Source organism: Loxodonta africana, chromosome 10 (genome assembly GCF_030014295.1).
Source record: "Loxodonta africana isolate mLoxAfr1 chromosome 10, mLoxAfr1.hap2, whole genome shotgun sequence".
In the NCBI taxonomy this organism is placed as follows: domain Eukaryota; kingdom Metazoa; phylum Chordata; class Mammalia; order Proboscidea; family Elephantidae; genus Loxodonta; species Loxodonta africana.
Genome location: NC_087351.1, coordinates 82957538 through 82971589, shown reverse-complemented (window position 1 = coordinate 82971589; position 14052 = coordinate 82957538). Strand labels below are relative to the sequence as shown.

At 45.2% G+C, this 14052-nt stretch overlaps 1 protein-coding gene across 1 annotated transcript in view; it reads right to left on the bottom strand.

Annotated features, from left to right (window-relative positions):
• TTC9 (tetratricopeptide repeat domain 9) overlaps positions 1-13570 on the bottom strand; it is a 48421-nt gene extending 34851 nt beyond the window's left edge. The window contains exon 1 of the mRNA XM_010588906.3: positions 13150-13570. Within this exon, the coding sequence (XP_010587208.2) occupies positions 13150-13555 (406 nt within the window). The 5' untranslated portion in view covers positions 13556-13570. The remainder of the gene's footprint in view (positions 1-13149) is intronic.
• Between the last annotated feature and the right edge of the window lie 482 nt (positions 13571-14052).

Genomic DNA, 14052 nt, shown 5'->3' with positions numbered 1-14052 from the left:
TGGGCAGAGACTGTCTGCCTAGAATCTAGCAGTTTCTATGTGTTTCCGGAACTGACCTGAATCACAAGCAGCTGGAAGGAGGCATAGACAGTTGGGCAAGGGCTGGTGGTCCTCCTGAAGCTCAGCTACCCTCGGGAGGAAGCCTGGTGGGTTACTTGTTCACTCAGCCCCCTGCCCAAGAATGCACCAGCTAGAAAGTGCCCACACCCATGGATGTTGGTTCACCACTTGCTCACTTCCTCTGCCCTGGGGACTTCTTGTTGTTGTTGGGTGCCATCGAGTCAATTCCAATTTACAGTGGCACTGTGTGACAGAGTAGAACTGCTCCACAGGGTTTCCAGGCTGTAATCTTTGTGGGAACAAGTTGCCAGAACTTTCTCCCTCGGAACCTCTGGGCGGGTTTGAGCTGCCAACTTTTTGGTTAGCAGCTGAGCATTTGACCATTGCAACACCAGGGCTCCTTCTGCAGTGACTTAGGGGGATGAAATTCTTCCTCCGACCCCTCTGTTGTCTTCATCTATTTGCTTGCTCACTTACTTCCCATGTTTGCCAGCAGTCTTCTTCGCTGGGTCCTTTTTTCCTCTCCTTGCATACTTTCGTCTTAGTACGTACTGGAGTAAGAGTTAGATTTGCATACAACCAGTTGCCGTTGAGCTGGTTCTGACTCATGATGACACCGTGTATGTTAGAGAAGAACTATGCTCCGTAGGGTTTTTTATAGCTGATTATTTGGAAATAGATCACCAGACCTTCCTTCTGAAGTACCTCTGAGTAGACTTGAACCGCCAAACTTTAATCGTTTGCACCATCCTGGGACTCCAGATTTGCATATAGCTATCATTTATTTATTTATTATCATTTATCATTTATTAGGCATCTGCTATGTGCCAGGCACCTGTGCATATATCATGTAATTCAATCCTTGTGAGGTATGTATTATTACTCTGATCCTGAAATGATACCAGAAGCTCATAAAGGATGGGCCCTGTCCAGAGATAATGGAGGAGTCAGTGGGGAAGCCAGGATTCAAACCCAGATCCTCTCAAACTCAGTAAAGTTCTTTTTTCATTATGCCACATTACTTCTGAAGATTTCCGGGGCCTGGAAATGCTGCCCACCTCTTCCTCTGTGTTCTCTCTCTTTGCTTCCATCCTCATTGGCGCACATAGGAATGCAGCCCTTTTACCTACGTAGGTAAAAGGTACACGTTTCCAACGACCCTGTGACCTTCACAATTTGGGGTTACAACTCCATTAGAGAAAGGGGCTCAGCTCTAACTCAGCGTGGGTAACAGGCGCAAGATTATATCCAGAGAGGCTCACACATCTGGTCCAGATTCCCCAGGTCTCTCCAGCCTTCGGCCAAGGGCGGCAACTCTCTAAGACGCTATAACTTAGCCAGCAACTGCTCTCTGACACTCTTGGCACTGCCAGTCTTCTTCTGAAAAGCTTTTTTCTCTTGCCACAAGTGCTTCCTGGCCTAACATAGCCGGTATTGCCAGGTTTCTGACAGCAAATGACTTCCCACTAATATATATATATGCATATGTATCTGTAATATACATATATAATAAAATAGTACTTAGGAGGGGGTAATAGGACATTTAACCTACAGAAGACTGAAGGATGGGCAAGAGAGTTGCCCTAAAAATATTAAGGCCAGTCCTCATTACATATATATGTCCCCCAGTAATATTTTATATAGGCTTCTAACCCTTACCCTCAGTTCTCTCAGAAACTCCCTGGGAGGCCGGAAGGTCCCTTATTTTGCTTTACTCCCAGAGTTGCAAGTTTGCCCTGGAAATCTCAGCTGACATCTCTCAATGGTTATTTGTCAGCACCGCCAGTAAACTGGTATAAAAGAGAGCTTATCTCTTGTTTTCTTCCCCAAATCTGGCTGCTGCCAGAGAGAAAGACCAGAGGGAGTAGGGAGCTAGCAGACCTTCAAAATCCTAGGTGGGTCAACACCTCTGAAAGGAGACCTGGAGGTTATCTGGTCCAATCGCCACTGCTTACAGATGAGGAAACTGAGGCTCAGAGTGAAGTGACTTGCTCAAAGTCACAGAGCAAGTTAGCAGTAGAGACAAGCCTAGAACCCTGGCACCTACTGCCTCCACATCAAGCTTTGAGAACAGACAGGGTTTAGGTTTGGGTTGTGAAGAACCATGGTGGGCGTCTAGTAAAGACTGGATGAATGAGTTAGCAGAGCTTCCGGAAACTTGGGCTGTTCTATCTGAACTGCCAATGGGCATGTTTTCCTAGACTCAGGGACCAGCAAAAATCTTGGTCATTTAGCACCCGTACTGTCCCTTTCTCAACACCAGAGAAGCACTACTAATGTTCAGAACCAGTTTATATCACAAGCTCTGCTCCTCCTCTCTTTCCTGCCTCACGGGCAGATATACACTGTCACTAAAAGTCAACAGAGCACAGAGGGGCCATCCCCTACTCTAAAGTACCTATACCCCTGTCAAGATCTAGCCCTGTGTGTGGGTTGGGGTGGTGGTGCTTCACAGAAAGGTGGACAAGTCCTTTTATGAAATAGTAAGAAACATTTGGGGCTTGGGATAATTTTGCTTGACATCTTCACTGTTACTGTCTGATAAGGATAGACATGGTATAGTTAATACCCTGAATGGCATTAAAACTTATGTTTACAAGTGGGTTTCCTTTAAGCCCAGGAAAATAAAAAGAAGAAAGCAAAACTACCCAAAGTTTCTCTATATAAATAACCCCACTACTATTTTTCTTAAAAAATAAAAGTAATAATGCCTCGCTTGATGGTTTGATACTTTTTGTCTGGCCCTGGGCTGCAGCCTGCCTTGTGATTGGTATGCACCTTGCAGGGGCTGGTCAACATACAATGCAAATGAAGTGGCTATAGACTAAGCAAATGAAGTGGCTATAGACTAAGCAAATGAAGTGACTACAGCCTATCATGCAAATGAAGTGACTGTGGCCTACTGACATGGGATTGGTCAGTTCATGGCCCTGGTGGGAGGCCCATGCCTTGAAATTGACCAGGAGCTTGCTTACATATGTAGCCAACTTCAAAGAGGTTTGTAGACAGAAAGAGAAGGAAGAAAGAAGCAAAAACGAGAAAAGTCAAGAGAGGTAAGAGGAGAGAAAAAACAGAGAGAGAGGTGAGGGGCCTCCTAAAAGAGCTGTTACTGAGTTCTGTGTGGCCATTGCAATGAATTATCAAACCCAGAAGAGAAGTAGAGAGCACCGTGGGGAAGATGGCTGGTATCAGAATTGGTAAAAAGGTTGGAGAGTAGAGGTATGTCTCACCTCCACCTCACATGAATCACTATCGGCTTTGTGCTGATGATAATTCTCATTATCCCCCACTAACTGAGACGAGGTCTGACGCTGCTATTACCATTTTATACGCGTATAGATGGAAGAATTAAACACTACAGAAAGATTTAAAATAAACAGCGAAAGTCTTCCTCCTAAATTCCTATGTCTAGTCTCTTTCCTCAAAGGTAACCATTAGTAGCTTCACTTGCACTTGTATGATTTCAGATAATTTTTTTACGCAAATACCATACTAGCATATGTTTATTCTCTTTTCAAAATTTACCCCTAAGAAGTCATACTAAACACTTTCTGCATCCTGCCATAATAATAGATTTTGGAGACTGGTCTATATCAGCAGATACAGAGCTACCCCATTCCATGTAATAATGGCTCCACAGTTCAGAAAGAATGGCATGGAAAATCTTCTTTATTCATTTTTTTTTTATTGTGCCTTAGATGAAGGTTTACAGAGCAAATTAGTTTTGCATTAAATAATCAGTACACATATTGTTTTGTGACTTTGGTTGCCAACCCCACAACACGTCAACACTCTCTTCTCTCCTTCTAGACCTTGGGCTCCCGATTACCAGCTTTCCTGTCCCCTCCTGCCTTCTCGTTCTTGCCCCTGGGTGGGTGTGCCCATTTAGTCTTGTTTTGTTTTATGGTCCGGTCTAATCTTCGGCCGAAAGGTGAACCTCAGGAGTGAGTTCAGTACTGAGTTAAAAGGGTGTCTGGGGCCCATACTCTCTGGCTATCTTCAGTCTCTGTCAGACCAATAAGTCTGGTCTTTTTTGTGAGTTAGAATTTTGTTCTACAGCTTTCCCCAACTAGCTCTGTCCAGGACCCTCTATTGTGATCCCTGTCAGAGCAGTCGGGGGTGGTAGCTGGACACCATCTAATTGTGAGAAAATTTTTCTTCTAAGAAAGGATCTTAGAGATCTTGGACTACAGCCCTTGCTTTGTATAGATCAGAAAACTGTGGTCCAAGTGGTAAAATCCTTTGACCCAAAGCATACAGCAAGTTAGAAGCAGAACTTGCAGTACAGGTTCTTCTTCACCAAGCCACCCTTTGTTCTATGCTTTAATGATGGGGACATGAGGACGTATGAAGAGAACTGGGGCAATCTTAGCCTTCAAAGAGCAGCCCTTTTATCCTCCTCATCAGATGGGTTCTTTAATGGCTGAAATGAACTCCTATTCCCAACACTTCCATTTGAATTTCTCAAGACCTCTTAACTGGAATTCACATACTCTGGAGCAAGAGGAGGTAGTAGAGATGGGGCTTTACAGTCTCTAGGCTCATTAGAAACTATGACTCATCGGGCTACTTACTCTTCTGTCCACACAAATTCAGGTCACCATCCTAGTGACATGGGAGGACCTATGGAAACAATGACCTAGTTATAGAACTCTGTCTTTCCCCTTAACCACCCAGGATGGCCATGGAGTGGGAATCCTAATCATGTGAGGCACAGCCACGGAAAAGGATATTTAACCTACAGAAGAAAAGACTGGAAGATGGGCAAGACAGTTGCCCTGATGTCAAGGCCAGTCCCCATGACAGGCATGAGAGGCATTCTATGTGGCTTCAGTGGGTGGAATATGGATCAATGGATTGAAATTTCAAGGGGGCAAATTTTAGTACTTAAGGAAGAAACTCCTAAAGATGGAGGCTGTGGGGGTGAATGGTTAAGATTGCAGGCTTTGGAATTACAGACAGCAGATGAGAAATGCTCGTTTGCCCTTAGTACTATGTGACCATGTGCAAGTCACTTAACCACTCCAAGCTTAAGTTGCCTCAGCAAGCTTTTGTATAGACCAAATGAGATTATATGATAGCTAATAAGGATATATATGATATAATCTCATTTGAGATTATATGATATATAATATATATATATATATATATATATATAATCTCAAAGCCTATAGTCTTAACCATTCACCCCCACAGCCTCCATCTTTAGGAGTTTCTTCCTTAAGTACTAAAATTTGCCTTCTTGAAATTTCAATCCATTGATCCGTATTCTACTCATTGAAGCCACACGGAATGCCTCTCATCACTGCATTGGGGACTGGCCTTGACATTTTATATATAATCTCATTTGGTCTATCCCTGGTGGTGCAATGGTTAAGCACTTGGCTGCAAACCAAAGGTTGGCAGTTTGAACCCACCCAGTGGCTCCACTGGAGATATGACCTGGTGATCTTCCCCCTTAAAAATCACAGCCTAGGAAACTCTATGGGGCAGTACTACTCTGTCATAAATTCACCAAGGGCATGGACCTTGTCATTTATATTTACTGTTTTATACCTGGTCCCCAAACCCAGAATCTAGCATGTAAATGAAATGGTTGGCTTTACTGGACCCTTAACATGAGATAGATGCTGGGTTAGGCATTTTCATTCATTCCAAAAACATTCATTGAACGTAGACTATGTGCCAGGAACTGGGATCATCATGGTAGTCTTTACTGTCTTTATTGTTACGGTTATTATAGTTGTTGTTGGAAGGGTAGTGGCGGTAGTTGTTGTTAAATGGCTCATTTCAGTGGCAGTGAGTTCCCTATCACTGGACATACCTAAGCCAGTACTGATGACAAGTTGGTAATATTGTCAAGGATATTCACGCACCTGTGTAAGGTCTGGGGTCATATCCAAATCTGAAGCAAGAATTCTTATTTTACATCATTCTGGAGCCAGCTGGATAGTACCTCCTCACACTTTTGTTCTTACCACACAGAAACACTGTGAAAGGGAAACATTTGCCCCGTGAGGTTCCTCGGTTTAAACCCTGTCTGTAATTTAATTTAGGTACTCTTTTTAAAGCCCTTGTGGTAGAAAGGTGAAGAGTAGGGAGAAGAGGCATGGTCCATTTGGATATATCTTAACCTGGGATTCTTCTAGTACAAGTGAGCCATCCGTGGCACTATACGTCCTGCTTCCCTTTCAAAAACCTTAAGAGAACTGTTGGTTTTGGGTACTACTAGACATGGTATCATTTCAGTGCTGATATGAAAATGTGTATTGTACTGAATGAATAGCGTCCCCTCAAAATTCATGCCTGCCCAAAACGTCAGAATGTGACCTAATTTGGAAATAGGGTCTGTACAGATGTAATTAGTTAAGTTCAGATGAGGCCATACTAGACAAGAGTAGGTCCTAGTCTAGTGACTGGTGTCCTTATAAGAAAACAGAGACACACAGACACACTAGGGATAAGCCTATATGGTGACAGGCAGAGTTTGGAGTGATGCATCTATAAACTAAGGAATGCCAAGGATTGCCAATAAACCATCAGAATCTAGGAAGAGGCAAGGAAGAATTCTTCCCTAGCATCTTCAGAAGGAACACGGTCCTACCAACACCTTGATTTCAGATTTCTAGCTTCCAGAACTATAAGTGAACAAATTTCTGTTGTTTTAATTCATTCAGTTCATGGTACTTTTTACAGCTGCTCTAGGAAACTAATACATGGGTGTATGTGCAAGAAAACAATAATGAGCTTTAAACTCCTAATGAACAATTTCAAGGTCATATGAATGCCACCAAGGAGACAGAAGTCCTTTAATCTTTTGTGGCATTATCTTTGGCCTTTTTTATGTCTGGTACCATTGTCTGTGCTTGAGTTTATGGTTGTTGCTCTGTGGTTGGTACTGGACCACACTAATTATCTGGGTGACCATATTAATTATCTGGGTAAAAATGGAAAACTTTGTTCCAGGCGTGGACATCTGACTTCCCCAAAGCCAAATACTTTGGCATTAGGAAATATCTCGTTGGTTGGTTGAAACATTTGGTTTTCATCCTAGGTGTTTGGAGGAGACACAGCCTGACGGTAAAAGAGAACAACTGGAAGGAGAGAACTTCCCATACAGGAGCAGCTTTTGCTGCTCTACCTCTTGGCCTTCCTATCTGCTTTGCAGCTGGGTCCCTTGCCTTAGATGGGACACTCCTATGTATTCTGTATTCTGGCCACAGGGACTCCAACTTCAAGATGTTAACTAATAAGTTTCTGACTAAAATCCACCCAACTCATTTCCTTTGGAGGCAGACTAAGGAGCTTCAGAATCCATGTTAGAAACTCAGCCCAAAGTCTACATTCGGAATGGTCTTCCCAGAACCTTCCTAAAAAGTATTCTGTAAGTTTCATTTACAGAGCCCTTAAGCTTATAAGCTGCATTTATAGGGTCATTAAGATCTATTGGCCAAGTTGCTGCCCAAGGAACAGCCTCAAATCCACAATGACTTGGCCACTCAAGCTCTCCAGCCTAGATGGTTGAATCTTGGCTGAGCATCCTGGCATGAGGTCCCTTTTCTCTCCCGATCCTTTGGCCAATTTTTACCCCCACAACTCATCTTCTGACTATCAGATTACTGTTTGTCTTTAGCTCTGGACCTCCTTTTCACCACTTAGTTTTTGCATTTGTAATTCATCCATCTTCATGCTGGGTTCTCTGCCTCTAAACCAATTTATGTTGAGTATTCTTTGTTCTTGGAACTTGTCTATATCCAATTTTGTCTACCTTAAACTTACCCACTCAGTCATATTCTGTTGTCACATGGAGGGCCAGCTTCAAGGGTGGGTGACTTGTGCAGTCACATAGGCCCTATGCTCAGAAGGGTCCCATGCTTTGTTTAATGCTCTGCGTCACCTTCTTGAAATTCTTAATTTTATCTTTGAACTTGTGTTTTGTAAGTGAAGTCCAATGGGACAATGGAGCATGAGAGGAAGCAGGGGAGTTATATATAATACATGTTTCCCACTCCTTGTCAATCCCATTTGCAATATAGCATTCATGGTGTTCCATGAGCACAGAATCCATGGATCCACAATGTGTCAGAGTCCAGAGAGACTCAAAATGAGTACAGGTAAGGGTGTTATGTCTGTAACTGAGTAAGCTGACAACTCTGAGAGGCTATGCTTGCCATTCAAACCAGAAATTGCTTCAAACGCAGACAGAAAGTAATGGTGTTCTAATAAACACCAAGAACCCTATCACATCCTTTCTTACTTATGTTACTTGTCTCTATTAGCCAACCATTTATATTGAAAATGATGGCAGAAGGAAAAGGTAATTCCTCGTTCCTTTTCCCTTGAGTCCTCCTTACTCATCAGTAAGCTTAAAGTAGAGAGTATTGGTAGAAAGCGCACATATAAAGAAGTGAAATAAAAATAGTTGTATTAGTTTATCAGCATTTGTACTGCCCTAGTAAAAGAAAATAATATGCATGTATAAACTACGAAATGTGAATTGTGTAATTTCTACAATTTCACATACAAGTTAATTGCTCATATTTCCTTTTAAGACTGGCGTTGCGCAACAGGAATATGAACAGTAAAATTTATGTCAATAACTTAAAACTTTAATTTTCTTTTTAGTTGGAACAACATTAAATAATAAATAGAAAGCACCATGCCAAAGCAAGAAAGAGACCATCAAAGAAAGGAAAAACCTGTATTTTAGTACCTTTGATGATACGTTTTTTTCTGCTTTTTGAACAAGGAGTCTCATGTTTTCATTTTGTACCAGGCCCTGCAAATTATGTAGTCAACGCTGGTCCCACCACCTTAAGCGCTGATCCAGAAGGCCGTATCGCAAGCTTTTTCCCAGAGTGACTTCACTGACTTTGCACTCCTTGCCATGCCTCTGTCCTGGGACTTCAGTTGGGATCAATGGATATTATTAGCCCCTTTGGAAGAATGAACAACAAAATCTCCCAAACATAGTTCTGAACGGATGGAAAAATGGAGGTAAATGAAGTGGTGGGGGCTTATTCAAGGTCACAGATCGTCTCTTCCAGGAATAGAGGCACAAGCTAACTCTCGCACTCCTAGCCTTGAGGTCCAATGCCATGACCTGTCAGTACCCTTAATACTACATTACTAGCACTTGAGCTTCAAACATCACTTGAGACTACCAACGAAGTCTTTATGCGTTATAACTTTTAAGCATATCTTAGCTGAGGGCCCCTACAGTTTCATAGGAACAGATGTAGAGTAAAAGCCTCTGCCCTTCAAGGGGTTTTGCAAAGAATATTCTGAGGCCCAAGGGGAGTCCCATGTCTTATTCAAGGTTGGAGTGATCAACAGGCCAATGTGTGCCTCCTCTGTGGCCTCCATAAATATCAAATTCCTAGTTTCCCCAGGCAGGTCACAACGTCTTTTCTAATCATCATATGAGTCATTTGAAATTCCAAAGGAACAGGATGCTCCCATCTCTTTCCTTGAATTTCTTAGAGAATAAAGTATGCAAATCAAGTTTAAGGGCCAGATCCTTCCCAATCAGAAGGAACTCTAAGCTCAAATAGAGACAAGCATGGGCACTTTGGAAACTGCCTGTGCACCTCTGCTACGGTCCCAAGTCGCCTAAATGGACTAACGTCTCTTAGTACATGCTGGGTGCCCCGTTGCTATTCTCTTACAGCATTCAATGTAGAGCACAAGGGCTCAGTGAACCTAGGTTTCCTCCAGTAGCCTCACAACAGCCTCTTGTTTGGAGCAGAGACACCTTAGCAACACAGCCTGATCCTCCAGGTACTTCTGGGCTAGTCCAACTTCCTTCTAAATTCCAAGCCTCTCCCTCTATACAGAGCTCTGCGTAGAAGGAGGTCAGATCCTTTAGAAAATATCTCCAGATTGCTCATGCCTGGAGCTCACTGGGCTGCTCTGCCAGCTGCTGATTCAATGGAAGGGTTAGCAGCCTTTCTGCCAGAATAAACCTGCAGTTGTTGGTCTCCCTTCTTTTAGCAGGCACATGGGGGAATTATATCTCATGGGTCACACAGCACTGTTCTGGCTCTAACAACAATAACAGTGATCATCTTTCCTTCCCTTCCTATCAAGTGATGATCACAAACACACATTTAAAATTTTTGTTTCCATTTAAAATAATCTCCATAAAAATATTTTAATAAAATGCAAAAATGTTTCTGACATAATTGTAAGTGGGAATAAAAGCAGGATACACGGCTATATATATAGGAGGCCCTCAGCTTTGTAAACAGTTTACGTTTACACACAGAAAAAAATATAGGAAGGAAATATACCACAATGGATTTCTTTAGGTGGTGAGATTAGAAGTACTTTATTTTCCTCTTTAAAGTTTTTGGTATTTTCTAAAAAAAAAAAAAATACGTACTATAAGCATGGATAACTTTTGTAATCCAACAAGAAAGGATACTTTATTAGCTGGGGCTCCTGAAATGGTAGTACCCAATTTTATGCATTACCCCAAAAGAAACCAACATCAGGCTTCTTTCTATTTCTCGCCCAAGTGATTTGTACGTGGAATTCTCCTCCAAACTGAATTTTCTATACAGGATGCAGATTTTGACTTTGGCAAGACTGCTTAGCTTGTAATCACTCTTCTTTTCTTTCTTAGGTGGAACTTGACAACATTTGGAAATAGCCTTATTAGAGCCCTCAATCAAGGGACACTTATTTCTTTCTCCCAGTTGCCAGGGTTAAGAGTTTCTCAAAGGAATTTATGATGTGTAGGGCTTTGGAGCCCACCTGAGACTGGGCTCAGGGGAGACAGAGGCCCAGAGGATGCTGACTTTGTACATCAAGGTGTGATAACAAGAACATTGGTTTTGGAGTTGAATGGCACTGGAGCCTCATTTTTCTGTTTCTCTGCAAAGCTGATGATCATATTTCTTTTATTAAGTTGTTATGAAGATTTAAAAAGACAATATATGTAGGCTGCCCAGCTCGGTGAACATAATAAATGATTAATATTAATAAGTGGCGGGCACTGGAGGAGAAGGCAGCAGAAGGGGAAAATCATTCCCTTTCCAGAGTGTGTGGGGGTGGGGGTGGGAGTGGAGGAGCTGTCCAGATCTCAGCCCCACCCTGACTGAGCTGGCCTGACCAAGGACACATCTTTGGTTTCAGGATGGAAATGTAGCCACTTCTGGGGTGGAAGGCAGGCAGTGTTAGCCCCTGGTAGGCAGCCAAAGTCATGGGGTGAAGGGCAGTCCTAGAATGCCCACAGATAACACTGAATATAAGACTCTATTACCACTCAGAAATCACTGCATTAGTGATCTACGATGCCTCTTCCTCCACCCATAGCTGCTGAACTCTTTAACTATTCATCAGGCAGCAGCGTGCATGCCAGAGACTTACGGGAAATAAAGGGAATCAAACCAAATCTTGTGATGGATTTAAATATTCCATCTTTGGTCTGCTAGTACTTTATCTGCAGCTGTTATTACTAGTACTGCTACCAGCATCATCATTTCTATAACTGCAAGCTACTACCACTATGACTATTAATCCTTTACATTTATAAACTGCTTCACAATTTACAAAGTGCCTCTCCAGCCTGAGTTTTGCCTGATTAAAGATGGCACTGGACATGGTATTATGGGGAGGCAGAGATGGGCTGGCATCAGAAACCTCAAAGGGAACAGAGCAGGTCTGCGCTTAGAGCAGAAGTATCAATACTTACTTTCATCCCCCAACTGCTTGGGCTGCAGACATATCCACCAGCCCCAACCACACCCAGACACAGTTCCAACTGTTCCCTTTCATAGCTAGTTTCGGCAACTTCAGGGGTTAGGAACTGGGAGAAATGGCTTTTTTTTTTTTTTTTTTTTACAAAGGAGTTTATCAAACCAATCCGGTTACCACCGTCAAGTCAATTTCAACTCATATCAACCCTAGAGGACACAGCAGAACTGGTCCATTGGGTTTCCAAGGCTGTAATCTTTACGGAAGCAAACTGCCACATCTTTTTCCATAGAGAGGCTGGTGGGTTCGAACTGCCGACCTTCTGTTTAGCAGCCGAGTACATAACCACTGCACCACCAGAGCTCCTTCAAAGGAGCCTGAACATGCCGTAATCCCACCAAATGGGGTGGCACAAGAGGAGAGAGTACTTCTCCAATATAATGCCACTGTCTCTGCCAACTTCTCCCACCTTGTCACAAGAAGGCCCTGGAAAGACCCACATTCTCCCTGTTTGAGAGGCTTTACATTTTCCTGTACCTAAATTAATTTTTTTTAATGCCCCACTTTGACCCTAATCCCCAAAGTAAACTCTGGAATGTACACCTTCTTATCCCAATAGAAGGGGCCCCCTTTTCCTCAACCTTAGCAGCCACTACTCCTGGTGAGAATGAGGCAGAGAGGAAGGCCAGGTTTTTCGGCTTAAATTCGGAAAGCAGGCACATAGCTCAAGGCCAGCCATGAACTATGTTCCCTTTGAGCTCTCTCTCCTCACCTGGCAACTGGGAGTCCCAGTAGCACCTTGGAATCCATTTTGCTTAAGATGCTGAAGGCATCAGGGCAAACTGCCTTCTGCCACTGGGGCCAAAGGAACTTGGGAAAGGACCTTGCCACTGGGATTCGGTCAGTTGGGGAGAAGGTGAGAGCCAGCTCTGGTGCCTCTGATACCTGAGGGCAGGCAGGTGCGTTGGCTGCTTCTAGGATCCTGTTACAGGAAAACGCGGGTCATAGGGTGGGTGCGGGTGACCCACCCGGGGCGCTGCTTCTCTCACTTGTACCCAGGTCCTCTGGTGAGTACTAGCAATAGCAGTCACCGCCAAGCTGTTGAGTCCTTTTCTGTCTGTCCCAGTTATTTACAGGTGAGATTTACGATGGATGTGGGAAGAGACTCGGGATGACTATGGCCTTTGGAATGCATAATCCTAAAAGTCACACTTTTTCTAAAGCACCCCCCTCCCAGGTTCTCCTCCCCTGAGCAGGCATGGTCACAGCTGGGGAGTCTGCCCCGCGGGCGCACCGCAGTGGTCGACCGTGATAGGAAGAAAGGCGAGCTGGGAGGCTGGGAGGGCAAGGGAGAAGGAAGGGGTCGGGGTGCGGCGTGGTGCGGCTCACCTGCCAGGCTGTTGTAGCAGTCGATCTCGATGGCTTCCACCGTCTTGCTCTGCTCCTCCGAGAGGCAGCCGGCTTTGGGGGCTCCGCTCAGGGAGGCTGCGCGCGAGTCCCGCTCCCGTTCCCCGGGCAGCGGCAGCAGTCCCTTCAGCTCCAGCAACGCGCGGTGGTATTTGCCTATGGCTTCGCGGAATTTCTTGTCCTTGTAACACTGGGCCCCTTGGCTCTTGAACTCGTGGGCACGCCGAATGAGCTCGGCGGGCTCGGCCGCCGCCCCAGCCTGGCCCGGCGCTGGGGCCCCGCTGCCGCCGCCCGGGGCGCACAGAGGCGGCTGCGACCGCTGCCCCTCTCCCGCCGAGGGAGGACTCGGGTTCCCCTTGGCCCCGGCCACCGCGCTCTTCCTCTCCATTCGGCCACCGCCTAGGCGCCCCGCGCGCGCTCCGATCCCCCGCCGCCCCCTCCCGGGTTTAAAAGCGGCGGGCGCCGGCCCCACGCCTCCGAAGCTTCGCCGCGGCCGTGACACCCTGCGGCCGTCGCTCGCCCAGCACTCCCATTCTCCTCGCCAGCTGCCAGAGGCTGCTCTCTCCTCCTCCTCCTCCTCCTCCTCCGATTGCCTTCCCCTCCTTCCTTCCCTCCCTCCCTTCCCCACTCCCGCGCCGCCCGCCTCCTCCCCGCCCTCCTCCCTGCGCGCAACCTGCGGGCGGTGACCACCCAGCCCTCGGCGCTCCGGGCTTACCCGTCTCGGGGGTCAGTGGGCCCGACTGGGGTGGCGGTGATTCTCTCTGACCCGGAAGAAGCTTGGCTAGGCCGAAGGAGGTGAAGATTAATGATAAAGACGGCCGCGATCTTTCCCATTCAATCCTTCCCCCGGAGACGAGCCTAGGCTGAAAGACACGAATGGGGGAA